General features: G+C 38.1%; 1 protein-coding gene across 4 annotated transcripts in view; it reads right to left on the bottom strand.

Moving 5' to 3' along the window:
• LOC113051696 (A disintegrin and metalloproteinase with thrombospondin motifs 18-like) overlaps positions 1 to 18813 on the bottom strand; it is a 52696-nt gene extending 33883 nt beyond the window's left edge. For 2 of the 4 annotated variants that reach the window (XM_026215658.1, XM_026215659.1), the window contains exons 1-6: positions 18500 to 18813; positions 18268 to 18340; positions 16809 to 17128; positions 2252 to 2528; positions 1697 to 1896; positions 1493 to 1576 (exon numbers count right to left, since the gene is read on the bottom strand). In XM_026215658.1, coding sequence (XP_026071443.1) covers positions 1493 to 1576; positions 1697 to 1896; positions 2252 to 2528; positions 16809 to 17128; positions 18268 to 18340; positions 18500 to 18613 — 1068 coding nt within the window. In that variant the 5' untranslated portion in view covers positions 18614 to 18813. Of the gene's footprint in view, positions 1 to 1492; positions 1577 to 1696; positions 1897 to 2247; positions 2529 to 16808; positions 17129 to 18267; positions 18341 to 18499 lie in introns of those variants that run through there. The other 2 variants (XM_026215660.1, XM_026215661.1) reach the window with 2 other exon arrangements.
• Positions 18814 to 19020: the final 207 nt, after the last annotated feature.

Below are 19020 nucleotides of genomic sequence, written 5' to 3'. Positions count from 1 at the left end.
GTTGGTAACTTTTGTAAAAATGTATTTTTTACATATTTGTACAACCTGTCATTATGTCCTGACAGTAGAATGTGAGACAGATAATCTGTAAAAAAAAAAAAAAATCAAGCTCCTCTGGCTCCTCCCAGTGCTCCTATTGCCATTTGCAGAAATACACCGCTCCCGGTAAGAAAATAACCAATCAGAGCTGCGGTCCGTAATTTTTTTTTGTGTTCAAAGTATACAAAATGTATATAATAAGCGAGTACACCATGAATCCATTTTCCAAACCGTGTTTTTAGCCTGTCCTGAATCACTAGGGTGCACCTATAATAAGTGTTTATATTCAGACTATTTTCGATTGCTTCGGGGATACCGCGGCAGAGTAACCTAGTACCTTTGTGATTCTTCATAGACATAAACAGAGAGAAGTAGTTCCGGCTACGATGTTCTTCTGCAAGACGCAAGCAGTTCTGTTTATTAACCGCTAGAGCATCAAAAGTTACCAACTGCAGCTTTAAGTTTTGTGTCATTATCATGACCGATTGCATATTCATATATATTTATATATATTTTATTATTTTATTTTATTATATTTTATATATGTATATATATAAAAAGAATGGGTCTCATTCATGAAACATTTGTAAATATGAGTAAATATGTGAGTGATTTGCGTGTAAAGACACCTTCCCGAAAACTCTTCTCCTGAGAGTGAAATGTGTTTCAATGAATTCCAATCAGTCGTAAATGGGACAACTTAAATTCTCAATTACCATAAATGCCGCCCATTAAATCCAACTGACAACTATATATGAGCATCATATTATGACACCAAACAAAGGATTTCAACATGTCTTCTCAAAAGCGAATGAAAAATAAAAAATTCTCAGATGCAGAAATTTAAGTTTTATTATCAGAAGTTCATTCAAAATGCCACATTTTATTTTCCAGCATACATGGGTGTATCAGGTCCTAAAAAAGGCAGCATATTACAGATGCTGTCAATGGAGTTTCATCTGTTAATCGAACAGTCCCAGAAGTGAAAAGAAAATGGTACGACATGAAGCTGGATTACAAAAAACTAATTTCCGTAACAATTAAGTGATATTATTTTGCCCAGCCCTATTGAAAGCAATTAATTATTTGATTAAAGTGTTCCTTTTGCAGATGCTATTACTGGCTCTCATAATAAAAGTAAAAAGAAAACCCGTATGTGATTACTATATATAATATTTTTTTCAAAATGTTGTGTAAATATGTACCCGATTAAGGTGAATTAAAATGCAGCCTTATTAATGAGCAAAACGTTTGGATGTTAAACGCACTATTTACGAGTGGCTGGGAGCAGTTGCAGATTTCTTTCATACCAACTAACATTTGGAAAATAAGAACATTTTAATGAATCCGAGAATTTACGCTAGAACCACTTTACACACGATTTACACAAAAATTTGTTCTGCTCATGTTTCATGAATTAGACCCAGTGTGTGGATTTATGTATGTATCTTACCGGATCTTTTTCAAGTAGGAGAAGGCTGACCACAACAATGTTAATATCATTTCCAATAGTTCCATCTTTGAACAGACTGGAGACCTGTTTAGCACAACAACACTGTGCACATTACTATAGATAAAGGTAAAGGTAGAAAGTAAGCAGTTACATGCTAAAACAAAGTGTCTTCTCAGCAACAATGCTGCTGGTAGCTCTGCTCACCATGTTCATGACAGTAAGGACATAGGTAGTGACGTTCTCTCTGCCATGTTTCTCCAGCATCTTCCTGTCCGCCACCACCAGAGTTTCCACGTTCAGGCCAGCCTCTTTGCTTGATGTAATCTCGGAGCGCTTCACCCGGCTTTGCTGCTCAAACTCATCAGGCATGACAAAATGATCCTCTGTAGGAGACTTGGGATTATCTGTAGCAAGGATGAGGTGGAGAGGTAAAAGTATGGAAACCCATGAAAAAGAAACTGGAAATTGCCACAAATAACTGCTTTTCATTTCCAAACTAGCTCCCTGATAAAAGCACCAGAGTGGTGATGACGGACCAGGAAATACACAGTCATTAACTTCACATGCTGTTTCCAAGCTTTCATTCGATTTCTTTCAGTACAACAGATAATAATGACACAGTAGTTTTGCTTGGAATCAGTATTAATATCTCAGAGTGCCTTACTTTTATACACATACCGACAAATTCTACAAGTTTACAACATGTATAGATTATAACTTTCCGTCTACAAATGGCTAAAAGGAAATTCCCTTACATACATTGCTTGCGGTGTCCGCAGAAATGTTGTCTCTGGAGCTTTCCGTGCTGGTAGTCATGGTGACGGTGGTGGTGATGGTGGTGGTTCTTGTAGGGGTTGTTTGATTTAACACTGCTGATCCAGTCAGTCTTATTTGAGAACACTCTGCGCTCAGCTGATCGCTTGTAGATGACATGTGGGCGATGTCCAGAGGGGGCGCTGTAGTTGTGTTGTATAGCCAAATGCTGCGGTAGTGGAGTGATGAGAAGTTCTTCGCTGGAGAACCGGATCAGACCTGACTGCAGAGAAAGAGGAAGAGCAAGCTATGAATAGGTAACCAATCACAAACAATGAGGTTGGACTGCATGTCAGATATAGAAACAAAATACTGTTAAAAAGTTTGGGGTGAGTACAATTTTTTGGAAACACTTAAGTGTGGGGACCAATTCTAACTATTAATGTGTTGCTTATTAGCAAGCCTATCATTAGCATTATTTACTAGTATTTATAAAGCACATATTCTGCATGACTATATTCTACATCCCTAATTCTACCCAATACCTAAATTTAACAACTCCCTCACAAACTATTAACAAGCAGCAAATTAGGAGTTTATTGAGGCAAAAATCGTATGTTTGTTAATAGCAAGAATTGGACCTTAAAATAAAGTGTGACCGATCTTATGAACACCAGCGCTGCATTTTTTGGATCACAGATAACAGTAAAAATCTATATTTTTAAATATTATTACAAGTCAAAAAAAAAAAAAACGTATATGTATAAAATATACTGTATTTCTTTCCGTGTTGGCTAAGCTGATTTTTCAGAAGACATTACTCCAGTCTTCAGTATTATATGATTCTTCAGAATTCCTTGATTTACCTTTGTAAAGAAATCGCATTGCTCTCTGCTGTCTTTAATGACAACATTCTTTACCTGTGTCGGCCACCGTAGCTTCTCTGAAGGGAGGGGTGAGCAGGGGACTGAATGTCCAAAATTGGGCAGAACCTCCAAAATGGGACGGGGTCTCCTCGTAAAGACTTTCACCATTGGCTGTGGCTTAAGCCAATTGTTACTGACTTATATTTCAAAATAAGACTTTATAAATTAAACATTGTATCTAGTTCATCTAAAATAAAATATGCTATATAAATAAATATTCTCCACAAGAGCAGAGGCCAAAGCTTGTGGCCAGTGGTGTTTGGACCCAAGTTTGAACCTCTGCTTCATGATGTAAATGGAAATCACTCAGGAGCGGAGGAAGAATTTACTCTATCGTTTTATTCCAAGCAACGGGGCCATCCCGGAAAACAAAATTTGCAGGCTAGGAGGGGGTAGTGATGCTGGGTGTAACTAAAAAGGTGCCATTGAGCGGTGAGTCTCATATCGCATAATCTTATTAACTTTTTATTTCCTGAACTGAAACTTTCTTTACCACGCTATTCAGCGCCAGTCCCGTCATTCAGTCAATTTCACTGGTTAAGGTAAGGCATGGGGTAGTTTTAGGGGTTATCATTTTTTGTTACATAGTTTAGGAAACCCTTTAACTGACACAACCAATAAAAACTTCAGAATCAGTTGTGGGGCGGAGTTTGCATTGAAGTGGTTTGGGGGGAAAATTGTGCATGCGTGTCATGCACGTGTCTCTCAATTGGAGGAAGCCACGCCCTATTTTGGAGTTCCCACCCCTATAAGGAGATCTCCAGGCTGCAGTTATACCCTTCTCGGCACTGAGCCGTTGGTTGCAATTCGCAAGCTCACCGCTAGATGCCGCTAAAAATTACACACTGCACCTTTTCTAATTAGAATTGAAAAAATCTATATTATGACAAAAATCATGATAGTTAATTATTGCTCTTGATATTGTAATTATGACTGATTATTATTCATTCTGATTCAAAAAATACATTTAAAAACTTTTTTGCATTAGTCTAGTCTAGTGCAAGTTATACAAAAATCACTGAAAAGCTACATTGTATCTGCACTGTGTTCAATCAGTAAGCACATACTATCAACAACAACTCTGGAGTTTTCAGCGCTGACTAAATCTGAACGCCGTTTCAGACTAATCTAACCGTCTCTGATTGGCCATTGCATTCCTAAGATCAACAGAAACGTGTGTGATTGGTTATAGGGCTCAACACAGAAAAACAAAGCATGCGTAAAAAGCAATCTGATGCAGTGTGAGTGATTCAATAGATACTGTAGATACTTTTCATTAATTTTCACATTTAATTTTAATCGTGATAGCCGTAATTGATTATTTACTTGCGCAGGGGCAACAGCATCTGTTGCACAAAATATGATGATTGCCCAAAAGATTTCCATTGTAAGCACATGCTGTCAGCATGTTTATTGTTTTATTTTTACAAACAGGGGGTTGATTTGAACTTGTCCTCAGTGGTTATAAACAGCATTGGACAGATGCTGTCGACAGAGGTCAGCTTCTAGTTTACGAGAACTCCAAAAGGGACACATTAGCATTGAGATAACCCTCCAGACCAAGTTAAAATCAGAGCGCACAGACGCGGGACTGAGAATATATCAAATCGAAGACATGGAGGTATTTCGGTGAGTTCAGTGTAATGGAAGAAAAGCCCTCCAGGAGACCACCTCCTCTTGCATTCCTGGTTGTGGAGGATTCTTGGTCCCTCCAGCTGAAACGTCGGGGGTTAAAAAAAAACAGCTGTTGCAGAGTCACAAAAAATGGGCATCGCCATAGTTACAGCTGTCAGTACACAATAAACAAACGATGACATGGCGGGATGTAGAGCAGCCTGGGGCTTCTGAAGGAATCTTAAGGAGCTGCCCATTTATCAAATGTTTCAGTACAGAAAGCAGAGGAAAGTTCATATGCAGCATAACTTTTCAGCAGCTTGTTTTACAGTGACGATTAGCATGGCCAAAAGCCAGGCACAGACTATCATATCTACATCCTCTCTTAACAACACTCAGACCTTGAAACTCTCTAATTGACTCGTTTTCTCAGAGGAAAAGGAAACCTGAGAGGTAAAAACCTACAGTTAAAGAAAAAAAGTTATATTATGAACTAGTATTGCAAATTAAAATAACAGTTTTATATTGAAATTATACATTACTCCAGTCTTCAGCATCACATTATCCTTGAAAGATATTTTAATATGCCAATTTAGTTAATAATAATTCTGCAAAGCTGGTTGGCCACTATAAGAAATAGAAGAAGGCCTGCTTGAGTGGTAGGTGGAGCAGGTCAGATAGACGTGAGCAGTTGATTAATGAGGTGTGGGGTCAAAGGCGAACCCAAAGTTTATCGTCTGCTATGATAGTGACATGCATTGGTGCCCCGGGACACGTCCACAGCAAGCCAACAAATGCACACATGGAGCCATTGCTAATAAAACATGTCAGAGCTTAATTGCTTCATTATAAGCTATATACATGTGTCTCCAGATTTATTTGGTTTGGGTCAGCGTTTCTGCTATGCCTTTTTACCAGCAAAATGTGGCAATATTTCAGTGTCAGCTTCATTAGGCAAACATGCACTATGCATTCAGACTTCTTCCTTTCTTTAAGTTTGCATTAATCTTTGCATTATATTTAGTAGGAGGAATCACAGAATCCAGTCATAAAAATGGAATAACATAGAATGTCATGGAATTTGGGAAACTTGGAAGAAAAAAGATTCTAAGGAGAGCCCTACACTTAAATTGCGATATGAATTAGAGTCTAAGAATATTGAACCTCAAAAGACTGCTATAAATATGAATTCTGCATGTTTTGTGTGTGAATGAGTGGCACAGTTTGGCACATGTGTGACGCTTCTGGTGTTTTCAGTGTTTGCCATCTCACTTTATGCCCAGAGGTTGGTTGGTTGAAGTAATGGCATGATTATATGACTATTGTACAGTAAAATTATGTTTTCAGAGATGATATTACACAATTTCATGTTTTAAAATTTTATGTATGGCACTTTGTTTTTCCAAAAAAAAAAGAAAAAGGAATCATTCAAATTTAATTAATTACATTGTCAAAAATTGTGCATTCATTTCATTGCCACTGTTTCTGATTTTTCTTTCTTTCTTTTTTTAAGTGCATTAAATCATAAAACGCAACACAGCAATACAGAATTTCTGAATAAAATAAAGTGTATTTTGTTATACATTGTAAAAGTTTTTATACATTGCTTTTAGTATTAAAATGTAATTGAATTTAATGGAATTCAGAAATTGAAAACATGTGATATACACATTTTCCTCCCGACAGGCCTGGCTTTGCTAAGAAGGAACTTCTGCAGTTGTAAAACAGGTCATGTTCCTCCAGGCATCAGTGCCTGGACCATATTCACTCTGGCAGAGTCATTGTTGCCAAAGAGACAAACTTCTGAGAGGGCAACCAACTCTGTCTAGGTTTTTTGGTTATTGTGAGCTAAATGAGGGGAATATTTTACCTACACAGCCACAAAGATATAATAAACATGTGCTAAAGATGAGCCACTCTGTCCTGTCAGTTTGGCTTGGGGATGAAATAAATATGGAATGTTTTCTAAAACACTAGCTACAAGACACAAAATCAAATATAATATTTTAGAGACCTGTGGTGCCGTAAGGAAACCATTGGTAATGGGATAGTGCATCTTCCTTGCTCTCATCACTGAGCTGAGGTCATCTTGCCTCTTTAAGACTAGAATTTTAACGTTTGTCTCCCATACTGCTGAACCTCTCACATTCCGTCTGGCTTTGGAATTCTACCTAATCCCATCCTCCATGAAAAGAACAAATCCTTGCAGAATAGCTGTGCATTCAGTCTGTGATTTAACCCGCTTATGTTCTTCATGCCCCTGTGTGTTTGATCCCATGTACCCCGACCCCTCACATCTCACAGGTGGCAAGGTAAACACAGGGCACTCTCAGGGCTGAGGAAACATGCTGTGAAAACAGCAGTAGAACATGGCAGGCTGCCACAATAATCTGGGGCATCTGCTCCCACCATTAAACACAGGGCAACAGGGCCACCCGTCTCTCTCTAACCACGCTGACCTCTCTTCTTGCGGCTAATGGCTTTCTTCCACTGACTCAAGGCATCAAAACTGAGACAACTGATGTGAGAATTTGCCAAAATCTACAAAAGTGATCACAGCAAATAGGGAGAACACAACGCATTTCAATTTTAACATGATTTTTTTTTTTTTATTGTATTGTATTTATTTATTTATTTATTTATTTATTTATTTGCACAAAAAAATATATGTTAAGTTGTATTGTTTTTATTTTTATTTTTTTCATTTACTACTGAGACACAGATATGACATTCAGGTGGGGGAAAATTTGAGTTTAAATTTACAGTTATTATGGCCATTTCAGCTAAATATATGGACTTTTTAAATAATTTAAAATGAGGAAATGTATTAATATATGGGAAAAAATTCTTAATTTATTGCCACAATTTCTATAAAAAAAAAAAAAAAACATTAATATTAAAGCTGCAGTCGGTAACTTTTGATGCTCTCACGGGTCTCACGGGTTTGGAATGACATGAGGTTGAGTTATTAATGACATAATTTTTCTTTTTGGGTGAACTAACCCTTTAACGTCTGTCACATTTAAATCAACCAAAGAAGCCCATATGCAATTTACTTTCTTTAAATAACAGGCTTAACTTTCTTTTTTGATGATAATAGTGCCGAATCACCCTATTATTAGTGTATTGGAATTACAGTGTAGTTTTGCAGTAAAACTTTACTCACAAGCAGAAAACCAATGCCACTGATCCATGTTCCGCACAAATGATGAAACACTACTTTCAAAAATAACTGGACAATTCCTGATGCTGTGATGTGGGTTTGCACATCTTTACATTTGAAACCACACTGACAGAAAAAAATAACACTTTTTGTTCATTAATTTCCTCTCCCTTTCAGATAACCAAAAAGGATATATATATATATTCATAGTCATGAAAATAAAGAAAACTATTTGAATGAGAAGGTATGTCCAAACTTTTGGTCTGTAGCCTACTGTATATATATACGATGGGAGATAATGGAAGACATAAGAGATAATGGAAATTCAAAAAGCTGGCATTTTAAGAAAAGCCACAAGATTTCAGTGCTGCCATTTTTTTATAAACCATGTTTGCACATTACTTGAGCTTCCTGCAGTGAAGCCCTCCCTGCACAGCGCACCCCGCAAGCACGTGTTTAACCAACATCCTGGAGGACCTCTGCAAGTGCCCTGCAGTCCACCTCACACAATTATCACACATGTATTCCATTTGTTTTAGAAACATAGCAAACTTTACTGTCAAATATCTAACAACTTAGTCCAGCAGCTAGCAGATGAAGGTGCTTTGCTTCTACAATGGGGGTAAATGGATTCCATCTGGGGCCACTTTATTTATTTTTTTAAGCTTTTTGGCCATTATGTCTGATGGGGTGCAAAAAAGAAATGAGGTGTCTGAAGACATAAGAGAGGAAACTAACTGAAGAACTACATGGATCCTAATACCACAACATAATAATTAATTATGTAATTAATAATTAACATTGGTATTCAGTGCTAGTTTCTCGAATGGGTTCATGCAGAAACTGCATACATGAGTTGATGAACAGCTAATAAATAATTAAATACATGTTTTATTAAATGAAATGTAAAAAAAAAAATTACATTAAATTACTATAGAGAGAAGTGGGGGGAGGGGTCAAGATTCAAGAAGTTTGGGAGTCTTTTCTATAGAATATATTACTGCACTTGAATGTTTTAATGTAATGATGTCTGACAGGTGATCTCATAATTACACAAGTGCCTAACTACAGCCTTCTCCAAAAACCACCTGACTACTTAAAGCCTATTACACTCGAGGGAACAAAGGGAATCACTCAACCACAGTCTCTTCCTCTGGTTTCACATTCATGTGCCAGACTTTTAGTTATCTCCTTCAAGAAACACTTGTAAGAGATGTAGATTAGAGGGCCAAAGTTTGCTGCCAGATAAACACATTTCATTTTCACAGCAAACACAGAAACCATGACAATATTACTCCACTCACTGAGTCGGAGTCTTCACATATTCAAAGGAATATCAGATGATGGGAAACAACGATTAAAGCACAGTCCTCAAAGTGCTTCTCTACGAAGGATTTAACTGCAGGGAATGTATGTTTTATGCGCTTTCATGAGATTTGTCTTTGACTACATCACTAGTGAGTCCTCAGTGAAAGTAAGGGAAATAATTTATGGGCTGTCTCATTGATTCTGTGAAATGTAATTAGCATATATTCGTGTAAACTGAGCTTCCCACCGTGGTATTGTAATCTAGATGAGTAAGTGCTTACATGCTGTTAAAGGCTGGAAGGGAGCAGTGAGAAACCCAAAGCTGCTTATTACTAAGCTTTAAAACACATCTGCATTCCGCTGCTTGGTTACATCTGACCAGAGCATCAACTCTTCTGGCTTCAGTGTTTGTGTGCACAGACAAATAATGGACAACTCATGGGCATTTGATTGTTTGAGATCTACACAAACTCGGAAACTGTACTTAAACTTTTAACCAAGGGTTATAAAGCACTGGGCTAGCATGGTTTTGCACTGCTAAAAATATTAGGTCCAAAATATACAATGTCAAAACGTTACATGTTATGTTTGCAACAGATGACCAATCATAAATTAAACAGTGCTTCCTTATTACATATTCTCATATTGCAGTCAAAGACAATTTCATGTGGTGAGTTAAAGCCCAATTTCACGTCTACAATTTCATGAATACAAGGACATTAAACTCTGAATACACTATGATTAAATTATGAAATTCATGTCCATATCCTGGTGGCATTATTACATGTTAAGATAATGTAATGCAGCACTTAAAGAACTTAAACAGTGCAAAGTAAACACAAATACTGTATGTATTTACTGTAAGGCACAGCACAAATTTGTATGTCCTATATAAAGATAGTATATCACATCATTTTCAAACTCAAGACTTTCAAAAAAAATTGTGGTATTTTTGCTTGTTTTTTTCTTTCTTTTTTTTTTTTTTTTTTTTTTTTTTTTTGAAAGATGTTGTCAATAAACAAATGACAATGGAAACTACAGTACAATCAGTCGAACACACTGTACTTTTACCTCTCACTGTCTCATTTTCATTTCTGTCAAAAATTAAGAATGGCACTACCCCAACTATAATCTATTAAACCAGTTGGAGCAAGATCACAATGAAAGCTGATCCAGTGGGTAAGCCAGTAAACTCAAACAAGAGACAACTTAAAAGATGAAGCTCCTGCCCAAGCCTCAGATATCACAAAACTAAGTTGTCAATGACAAATATCTCTATTACTCTAAGAAAGATGCATGAGCTTGACTAACATAATTAAAGCTCAGAGGAGAAATGAGAATTTTAAAAAGCCCTTCCCAAGTGGTCCAAGGCACAAGATATTCTTTATAATATTTATGGCTTCTCAGAGCTGGTGCGACAGCCACTTCACCACTGCCCATTAGTTTTAGGTCTTCAAGTGAGTGAGAACAAGAGCTATTACAGGACCAGCATGCCTTTCCTCTTCTCCACTCTCTCCCACAGGCTTTCTCTTTCTGGCATCCCTAAGCAGTCTCTACATCACTGTCACCACACAGACCACCAGGGAATAGCCCCTGGCGACTTCTATAGTGCTAACATGGCATAACACCCAATGAATTATGAAAGGGGGAGTTGGGAACATTTGTAACTACAAAGGAGCCCAGCATATATTCACTCTGGTTTCAATTTGTCTGTCTGCCCTCCCAAAACTCAGACAAGTATGTCCACCACGTCACCTAAGCATTGTCTCCCAAGGTGCAAGGTTTCTGAGTCTCAGCTATCAGACTCAGAGTGGTTCATAAATGGGACTGGGTCACTAGTGGCAGGAAGAATCCCAGGCTGGTCCCAAACATGCCCCTGTAGCTGTAGGGTATTGCTAATTGTGATAAAATACACCACAACACATATTTTGCGATTCAATAAATAACATTATCATAATTGTATTACTGTGGTGAGCAAATGTTTTTAAACTGAACAAACAAGAGTGACTGAAGCTATGTGTAATACCAGTACGAGAGTTTGAAAATAGTTGATGTAAAGGAGCCCAAAATATGGTAAAACCTCTTGAAAAGGACCTGATTCCTGGGCAGCCACATATTTTAAGCCCAAGTTAAGATGTGTTCACATTTATCATTGTTTAGCAAAGGTATTTATATATTTCAATATAAATACGTGATCAGGAATTTCACAAGAGGACACTTTGCAGCGATATCAAGTTGGTCACACTGGGACCAACAGAAAGCTGCTTGGTTTGAAAGTAACTTTTGTGTGAGCTGGGCTTTGTACATCAATACACTAGTACTGACAATATAATTTTTTCTTTTTTTGCTGACAGCTGACGACATATTTAAATATTAAATGCTTCCCGTTAATGTTTTAAAGCAATGAGAAATTAAATTACAACATTATCTGTACTGTTGGATGTACAAAGTATACAAAGTATGCATTTCTATGATTAGTCACAATTTAAAAATTGACACAAGAATCTTAGGTATTTATGCAAAATCATGATCAAAAGGATCATACTACTGTCATATATAATTATAATGGCACTACCCAATGCTCCCATGCATCTATACTTAATTTATGATACCAGGAAGGGGGTTTCAAACTGGGAGGCCGCCAATGGTGACCATTTCAACAGAACCTCTAAGTACAAATCTTGACAACAAACAAGGCTGATGGAAACCCCAAAACATTTTCTCACAATTTCCTGAGTCAGACAAGCACTACAGATGTGCTCTTGAGTCTGTATATGGTAATTCCCAGCCTTTCTCTTCCATTGATGTTTGAATGGCCCGGTGCTCTACTCTCTCTGCAGTGTATCCACACAAGCTTTGAGCGCACTAACAGCCTTCCTCCTTTGCAGTCAGAGTGAATTAGCATCACAACTGTCCCTAAGTACAATCCCACACGTTAGCACATCAGCTTGAACCAGCAGGTCTGGCACTGAATAAACACAGCTGAAGTGCTTCAGCAGCAATTCACACAGAGTCTAGCACCCACATGGCTGGACGATGGGCCGGGCTTTCCATAAAAAATAAAAGAACACTTTGCCATCCAAAAAGGCACACGAGAGAGAGTCTGTGGCAAGCCTGTTTAGCAAAAGTGACTATCACCTTGTAACATCAGTGCAAACTACATAATTTTTAACTTTTTAGCACAGTTTACACAAAATATTAATTTAAGCATTAAATGTCACATCATATGCTCAATCAGTACAATTATGGAAGATTAACATTAATTTGATTAATTCAATAATAGTATCAGATCCGTTTTAATAGGTGGGCTTTAATAAGTAACTGATATATATATATATACAGTACAGTACAGACCAAAAGTTTGGACACACCTTCTCATTCAAAGAGTTTTCTTTATTTTCATGACTATGAAAATTGTAGATTCACACTGAAGGCATCAAGGGCTATTTGACCAAGAAGGAGAGTGATGGGGTGCTGCGCCAGATGACCTGGCCTCCACAGTCACCGGACCTGAACCCAATCGAGATGGTTTAGGGGTGAGCTGGACCACAGACAGAAGGCAAAAGGGCCAATAAGTGCTAAGCATCTCTTGAGGAACTCCTTCAAGACTGTTGGAAGACCATTTCAGGTGACTACCTCTTGAAGCTCATCAAGAGAATGCCAAGAGTGTGCAAAGCAGTAATCAAAGCAAAAGGTGGCTACTTTGAAGAACCTAGAATATGACATATTTTCAGTTGTTTCACACTTTTTTGTTATGTATATAATTCCATATATAATTCCACATGTTTTGATGCCTTCAGTGTGAATCTACAATTTTCATCATCATGAAAATAAAGAAAACTCTTTGAATGAGATGGTGTGTCCAAACTTTTGGTCTGTACTGTATAGATAGATAGATAGATAGATAGATTGGAAAAGGTCATGTCTGAGTTCAGCATGGTTGGGCATGTTTGTAAAGAACTGAAATTTTGTGAAGGGCAAATCTATTTGCTAGATTTGCTCTTCACTGCCTTACAAAGCCCTGCTTGCAAACCATTCAAATGATGAGGATAATTAACTATACTCAGTCGTCTAGCTGGTGGATTCTGAAAAACTCTGGTGTACTCTGCCTACATTCACATTTCTGTCCTAATCATGAAATGCTGGGTTTATCTGTATATGAGAGCTAGAGAAAAAATGTAGCAGAAAATTTACTACTGTTAAAAAGTTTGGGGTCAGTACAATTTTTATATATTGTCAGTATAATACACAGAATAGTTACAAAGACAAATAATCAACAAAGCTGAGGAGTCCCTCAATTTAGAACACCAAACAGCAAGAAAGATATCAGCAAATAGCATCTTCATCAAGTTGGACATCATTAAAATGGGAGTGGGAATTCTTCCAGCCATGTATGTTTTTTGAGATAATTAATTGATTCACAATGTCAACATTTCAAAGTTAAAGCTATTTAGTCAACCTATTGTTATTCTACCCAGCAGAGAGTGTAAAAATGCAAATTTTTAGAAAAACGTTAGTTAACATAAACTAATAAGGAACATCAAGTCTTCTGTCAGCTGACAGGGCGGTGAATGTGTTAAAATTACTGAATGAGTGCCCATGTGTCAAACGAATCATAACAGCTAAATATAGCAACACTGCCAGAATAGATCATACATCAATTATCCATGTTGAACAGTATAAAGCCTTTCATTGTAGTGCTAAAGCCAATTCTGATGGCTCAGCCAGTCAAAACACGTCTAGAAAGCAGGATCTGCCATTTCAAAGGGGGATGGGCTTGAACCTGTCACCAGCCTAATGGAACCATGACCCAGAGAAGGCCCGAGGATGTGGATTTTTCTATGCCTAGGCTGGAAAAGCAACTGTGAAATTGCACAACCATGCGACCTCTCCGTTGGAAGATTTTAACAGTGAACAAGAAGTAGCAGAGCACCGCTTCAGAAGCTTCACCTGTTAATCTGCTTTTATAAACTGAAGCAGCTTTGGGACTCGCATTCATATGCCATCCTGGATGCAGCCCATCTAGAAGTTTTTGAACCAAACCCAGAAACAACATACATGAAAAAACTAATCCACAAATCAACCAGCATTTCATTAGTTTGATAATATGTTTTGTTTAATGGTTGGATGGAAGACGTTTGATCATGCTGCTAAATCTGGGGCCAGACAGTCCATTCGAGGCAAGTGATGACAGCAGTTGAAAGGCGCTCAGTAATTAAAAACTTTAAATGAAGCAGGATTTAGCGAGTAAATCCCTTTGTTCCCGATTTAAAGTCCGGGACCGCCTGTTCTTCATTTAACAACTGAATCCCTGTCCATCTGCTATGTTATGCACTGTTTAACAGAGCGCAAGAGAACCAGTACAAGCAAATCAGACTTTCATCAACTCAATAACCTAATGGACTGCATTATATTTGAATGTACCAGCTGCGAGGGTTCTCGTTCACATTTATTTTACTTTTGGACTTGCATTCTCACAGCACAACAACTCTTTCACTCTAAGCAACTGACTCCTCTGCCTTTCACGGCACAAGGGGTTGTTGCGGATCAGCAGAGGGATGAATGGGAATTCTCATTTGTACTTAATCCAAAGCTCCTCATCAAGCGGAGATGACAGGAAAGGGTTAAAATCCTTGGTGACTCATTCTTTTTCACTCCAACAAAGAAAGGGAGAGTGAAAGAAGGAGAGTGACAGAGTGAGAGACCCCTTTTTTCTTGGACATTTCCTTTTGCTTTTGTATGTTTAAGCACAAAATCTAAAAGACACACAGGCTTGTTTGGCATCCTGTATATATGAAATTGGGGCACCTTTAAGAGAGTGAGGAAAATCACCTAGAGCTTGGCCCATCATTCAAAAAAAAGCTTTGAGCATCAAAAGAAGGGGAGTAGATCAAAGAGTCCCTGCAGTCTATTCAGATGCAATTGCTCCTAAATCACATTGGGTTGTCACACAGTTTTAAAAGAATGGGTCACTGCTGTTTTATTGTGGAGAGGCTACCACTAATGAAAAGGACAATGCAAAGATTAGCGCTGACAGTCAAGTGTCTGAAACCTCACTCTGTCTTTAATTATAGTGAACAAGAGAGACAGGAAAGCAGGGCAAACACTGAACAAAAGAGCAGGGAGCGAGAGACCATCAGCTGAACTCGGTATGATTTTTACAGTCGCCCACCATCCAAGATGAGACGTGATCCTCTCTGAAGAAAAACATATAGACCAATATATGTCAAGCATAGCTCAGTGCTCCACTATCTGCACTTTGGTTTACTTGAGTGCTCCCATAAACCTGTTTTACTTGCACACTGTATACTATTGAGAGTGAGGAGTCAGTTGCCGATTTGGGTTGTTTTGGGAGGGGTCTGAGCCGGTTGTCCATGATGGTAGGACAAGCTATCAGTTGCCAGGGGCAATGCCTTCAGGAAACATTTCAGAGCTCTTTAATTTTTGCTCATTTATTATGTCGGCGGAACAGAGACGGATCTACGAATACGAGAAAGAAAAGGAAGAAAGTAAAGCAATGCAAAAAGATAAGCCGAAAGAAAGGGGACCTTACAGGAACAAGCTCACACCAAGCGCAAACCAGTGGTATTTGGATACGAGCTCCCTGCAGCGGCACAGAGACCTGGACCATTTACCTCCATGCACATATATGGAAATTGTGAATTATATTGTACTGGAGCAGTTTCTAACGCAGCAGTAACTTCCAGGCATGGTAAAACAGTGCAGAATTGTGAGAACCTCCTCTACTACCGAGTTAACAACACACATAAACAACCATGTTTTGCCGCCGGTGTCCTGCCAACATGGCGGAGACTGTGATATCGAGGGGAGGGGCTCTGTGCTATGACGACAACTCCTCACTCTCAAAACTATATGCTCTGAGGCTTAAGCTCCCACATGCACAATGTATACTTTACTAACCATAACTCCAACATGTCTGCATACTAGCAACATTGGCAGCTACTGCAAATTATCCATGTATTTAATGAGTAAACAAACAAACGACAGCACATTTTCAAACCTTTCCCAAATATCTAGCAGCTGAGAAGGCCTGAAAGCCAAGGCATAAGGATAAAAAACAGCAAATATTGGTGTGGTATACATGAGAAGGAAATATGTAATTAATTATTGTGTAAAAAGCTAAAATCTAAAACTCAATATTATACATGCAATTTACATAAATCTCATAGATGATCATGCTGATCCACACTAATAGAGGGCAGTGAAGCATTTAAGTGTGCAAGAGATGCAAAGCCTGTTCCAAAATGTTTACAGCTTAATTATGCTGCCCCTTAAGATATGTTTTGGTTAAATTCAAAGGCAACATCTCGGGGCATAATGAGTAAACAAGTATACTTATATTTAATTCAATTTTATATGATGCACAAAAGTTGATGTCTAGTAGAGCATTTAAAATCAGTCACTTATACGGTTCCATTTCAATTAGGATGCCTTCTTCAAAAGCAATTTTTAATGTGTGGTAGACATTGATGTAGCCCGTTTTGGAGTCATTGAATCTTTTTTTTGAGTCAGTTTAAAGGGAGCCACTTACCAGACCTGTACAGGTGGATATAGCCACAGAGGATTCAGAATGGTTTCTGATGGAACCCTGATAGAGACAGTTATGAATAGAAGGCTGAAGGGTGGCTGTACTGATGCCCTCTGCACCCAGGGTCTGTAGAGTAAACCCCTCTGCCAGCACAGGAGATGGCTGCAGGTCTAAGTGCAATTCCTTGCCAAATGCAGAGACATGATAGTGCACTGGACCACCAGCTTCTGACAGCGATCTCCTGTTCCTTCCATGCCTTGACACATCATGGGAAATATAGCCTCCAAGTGAGTCCACTTCCACTGGTATGGTAAAATCGTAATCTGTGAGAGGAACCAACACAGTATAAATACCAATCATATAAATCTCAATACCAATCCATCACCGTTTAATTAATTAATCATTCTTACTAATATAACGTAATAATGTAATGTCATCCATGGTTTTCTGTCTAAAGGGAATTAATACAGTTGGCAGGTAAATCAAGAGTCAAGTCAAGTCCTCTATTTGTTTAGCGATTTATACAATCCTGGTTGTGTCAAAGCAGCTTTACAGGAAAATAGAATTTCAATAATTCAAGTGTCTTTTATTCTATTGAATAAAAGCTGACAATTTTATCAGATATCCTCTTTTAAACTTTACAGTCTTTCTCTTCCAGGAGAATTGGAGCAAGAATATTCATGAATCACTCAGCACTACAAGGGATTTTTTTTGGGGGGGGGGGGGGGGTATGTTGTTGTTGTTTTTTAGTCAAACAGTCTCTAATGAAACTGTCGCTCCCAATACAGGAAAGAAAACTCCACTGTCAAACCATTTCATGGGGACTTGCCAACACTTGTTGGCTCACTTTCACTCTCTTGTCTAAATTATCCATTAAATAAAATGTATTAACTAATAAAAAATAAACCTCCTGACTAAATCTGTAAATCGTTTAACACTTTATTTTATGTTGCTATATCAATAAACGCATGTGTCTCTGCAAACTTAATGTACTGTCTCATGCTTCTGCATGACATTTTTAAACATTTCAGTGTAGCCTGTGCAAGCTGTGGAAAATACAAATAAATTAACTTATATTCCATGCAGCCACAAGTTATATACAAACCATAAAGTATTTAACCAAAAGCTCAGGAGGAACATGAATTTAGTTAAAAGTTTCCGAACTTTTGACTGTAGTGTAAATATTGATTAAAAAAAAGAACTCTCAGTGACTGGCTCCCATGCAGCAGATAAGAGACGAGGGACTCCCTTTAACGCGCCTAACCCTACAGTATACCGGGCTACCGGCAGTTCACCGGATCTGTGTGCCATCCTGCAGCGTATTTATATATTTATTTGTACAGGTATGTCCAGGTAGGAATCTTTGGTTCAACTAGAGTGCGCGCAGGTATCGGCATCAATCACTGACTTGTCATCATTCAGAACAGAAATAGCTGCAGTTGCACTGCGTAAAGACACAAACCTTGATAGAGGACGCCAGTGTCGCCGGTAAATGACACCGATGTTACAGAGTGGAAGCAACAGAACTGCAGAGCCTGTAAAAGCGCAAACAACTCCCCACAATTAACTTGATAAGTGACAAGGAGTACAAATATATATATATATATATATATATATATATATATATATATATATATATATATATATATATATATATATATATATATATATATAATTATCTGCGTGTCACCTGCCTTTATTAAGTTCCAAAACGACACACTCGCCAATAATCTCACTGATGTGCTGCTTACCAAAGGAACTTGTAAACTCCAGAGCAAAAGAAAAAGACAATCCATGTTGTCATGCATGGACCTTTACTGTTACCTCTTCAAAAACGGGGAAATGAACAATCCGCGAATCCATGCTATGCAATAAAGAGACATTTCTAATTGTTTAAACTGCCCTGTTTCTTTCGTTCCTCAAGTAAAATCCACCGGCTCCATTTGGGTAACGCGCACTGCTTCTGTTTGCAAGCGCAGGTACAGATAACTGCTGAGCAGTGACAGTCTGTGAGTGTAAACTATACTGCGATAGTGGCACCGGCTGATGGGCAAAAGGTGGGGGTTTAAAGTTTCCACCAATCAACGGCGACCATCTGCGGTCGATTCAGTGTATTAGAGTTCCTCACTGTCCTACCGTCCATAAACAGATCATGGAGTTCATTTAAATGGGACACATGTTCGTAACACTCCCTATAAATGAACGGTCCGAGCAA

The sequence above is a fragment of the Carassius auratus genome, chromosome 32, assembly GCF_003368295.1.
Source record: "Carassius auratus strain Wakin chromosome 32, ASM336829v1, whole genome shotgun sequence".
Classification (NCBI taxonomy): domain Eukaryota; kingdom Metazoa; phylum Chordata; class Actinopteri; order Cypriniformes; family Cyprinidae; genus Carassius; species Carassius auratus.
The sequence above is the reverse complement of the archived record's forward strand: the minus strand, read 5'-3'. Positions and strand labels throughout refer to the sequence as shown.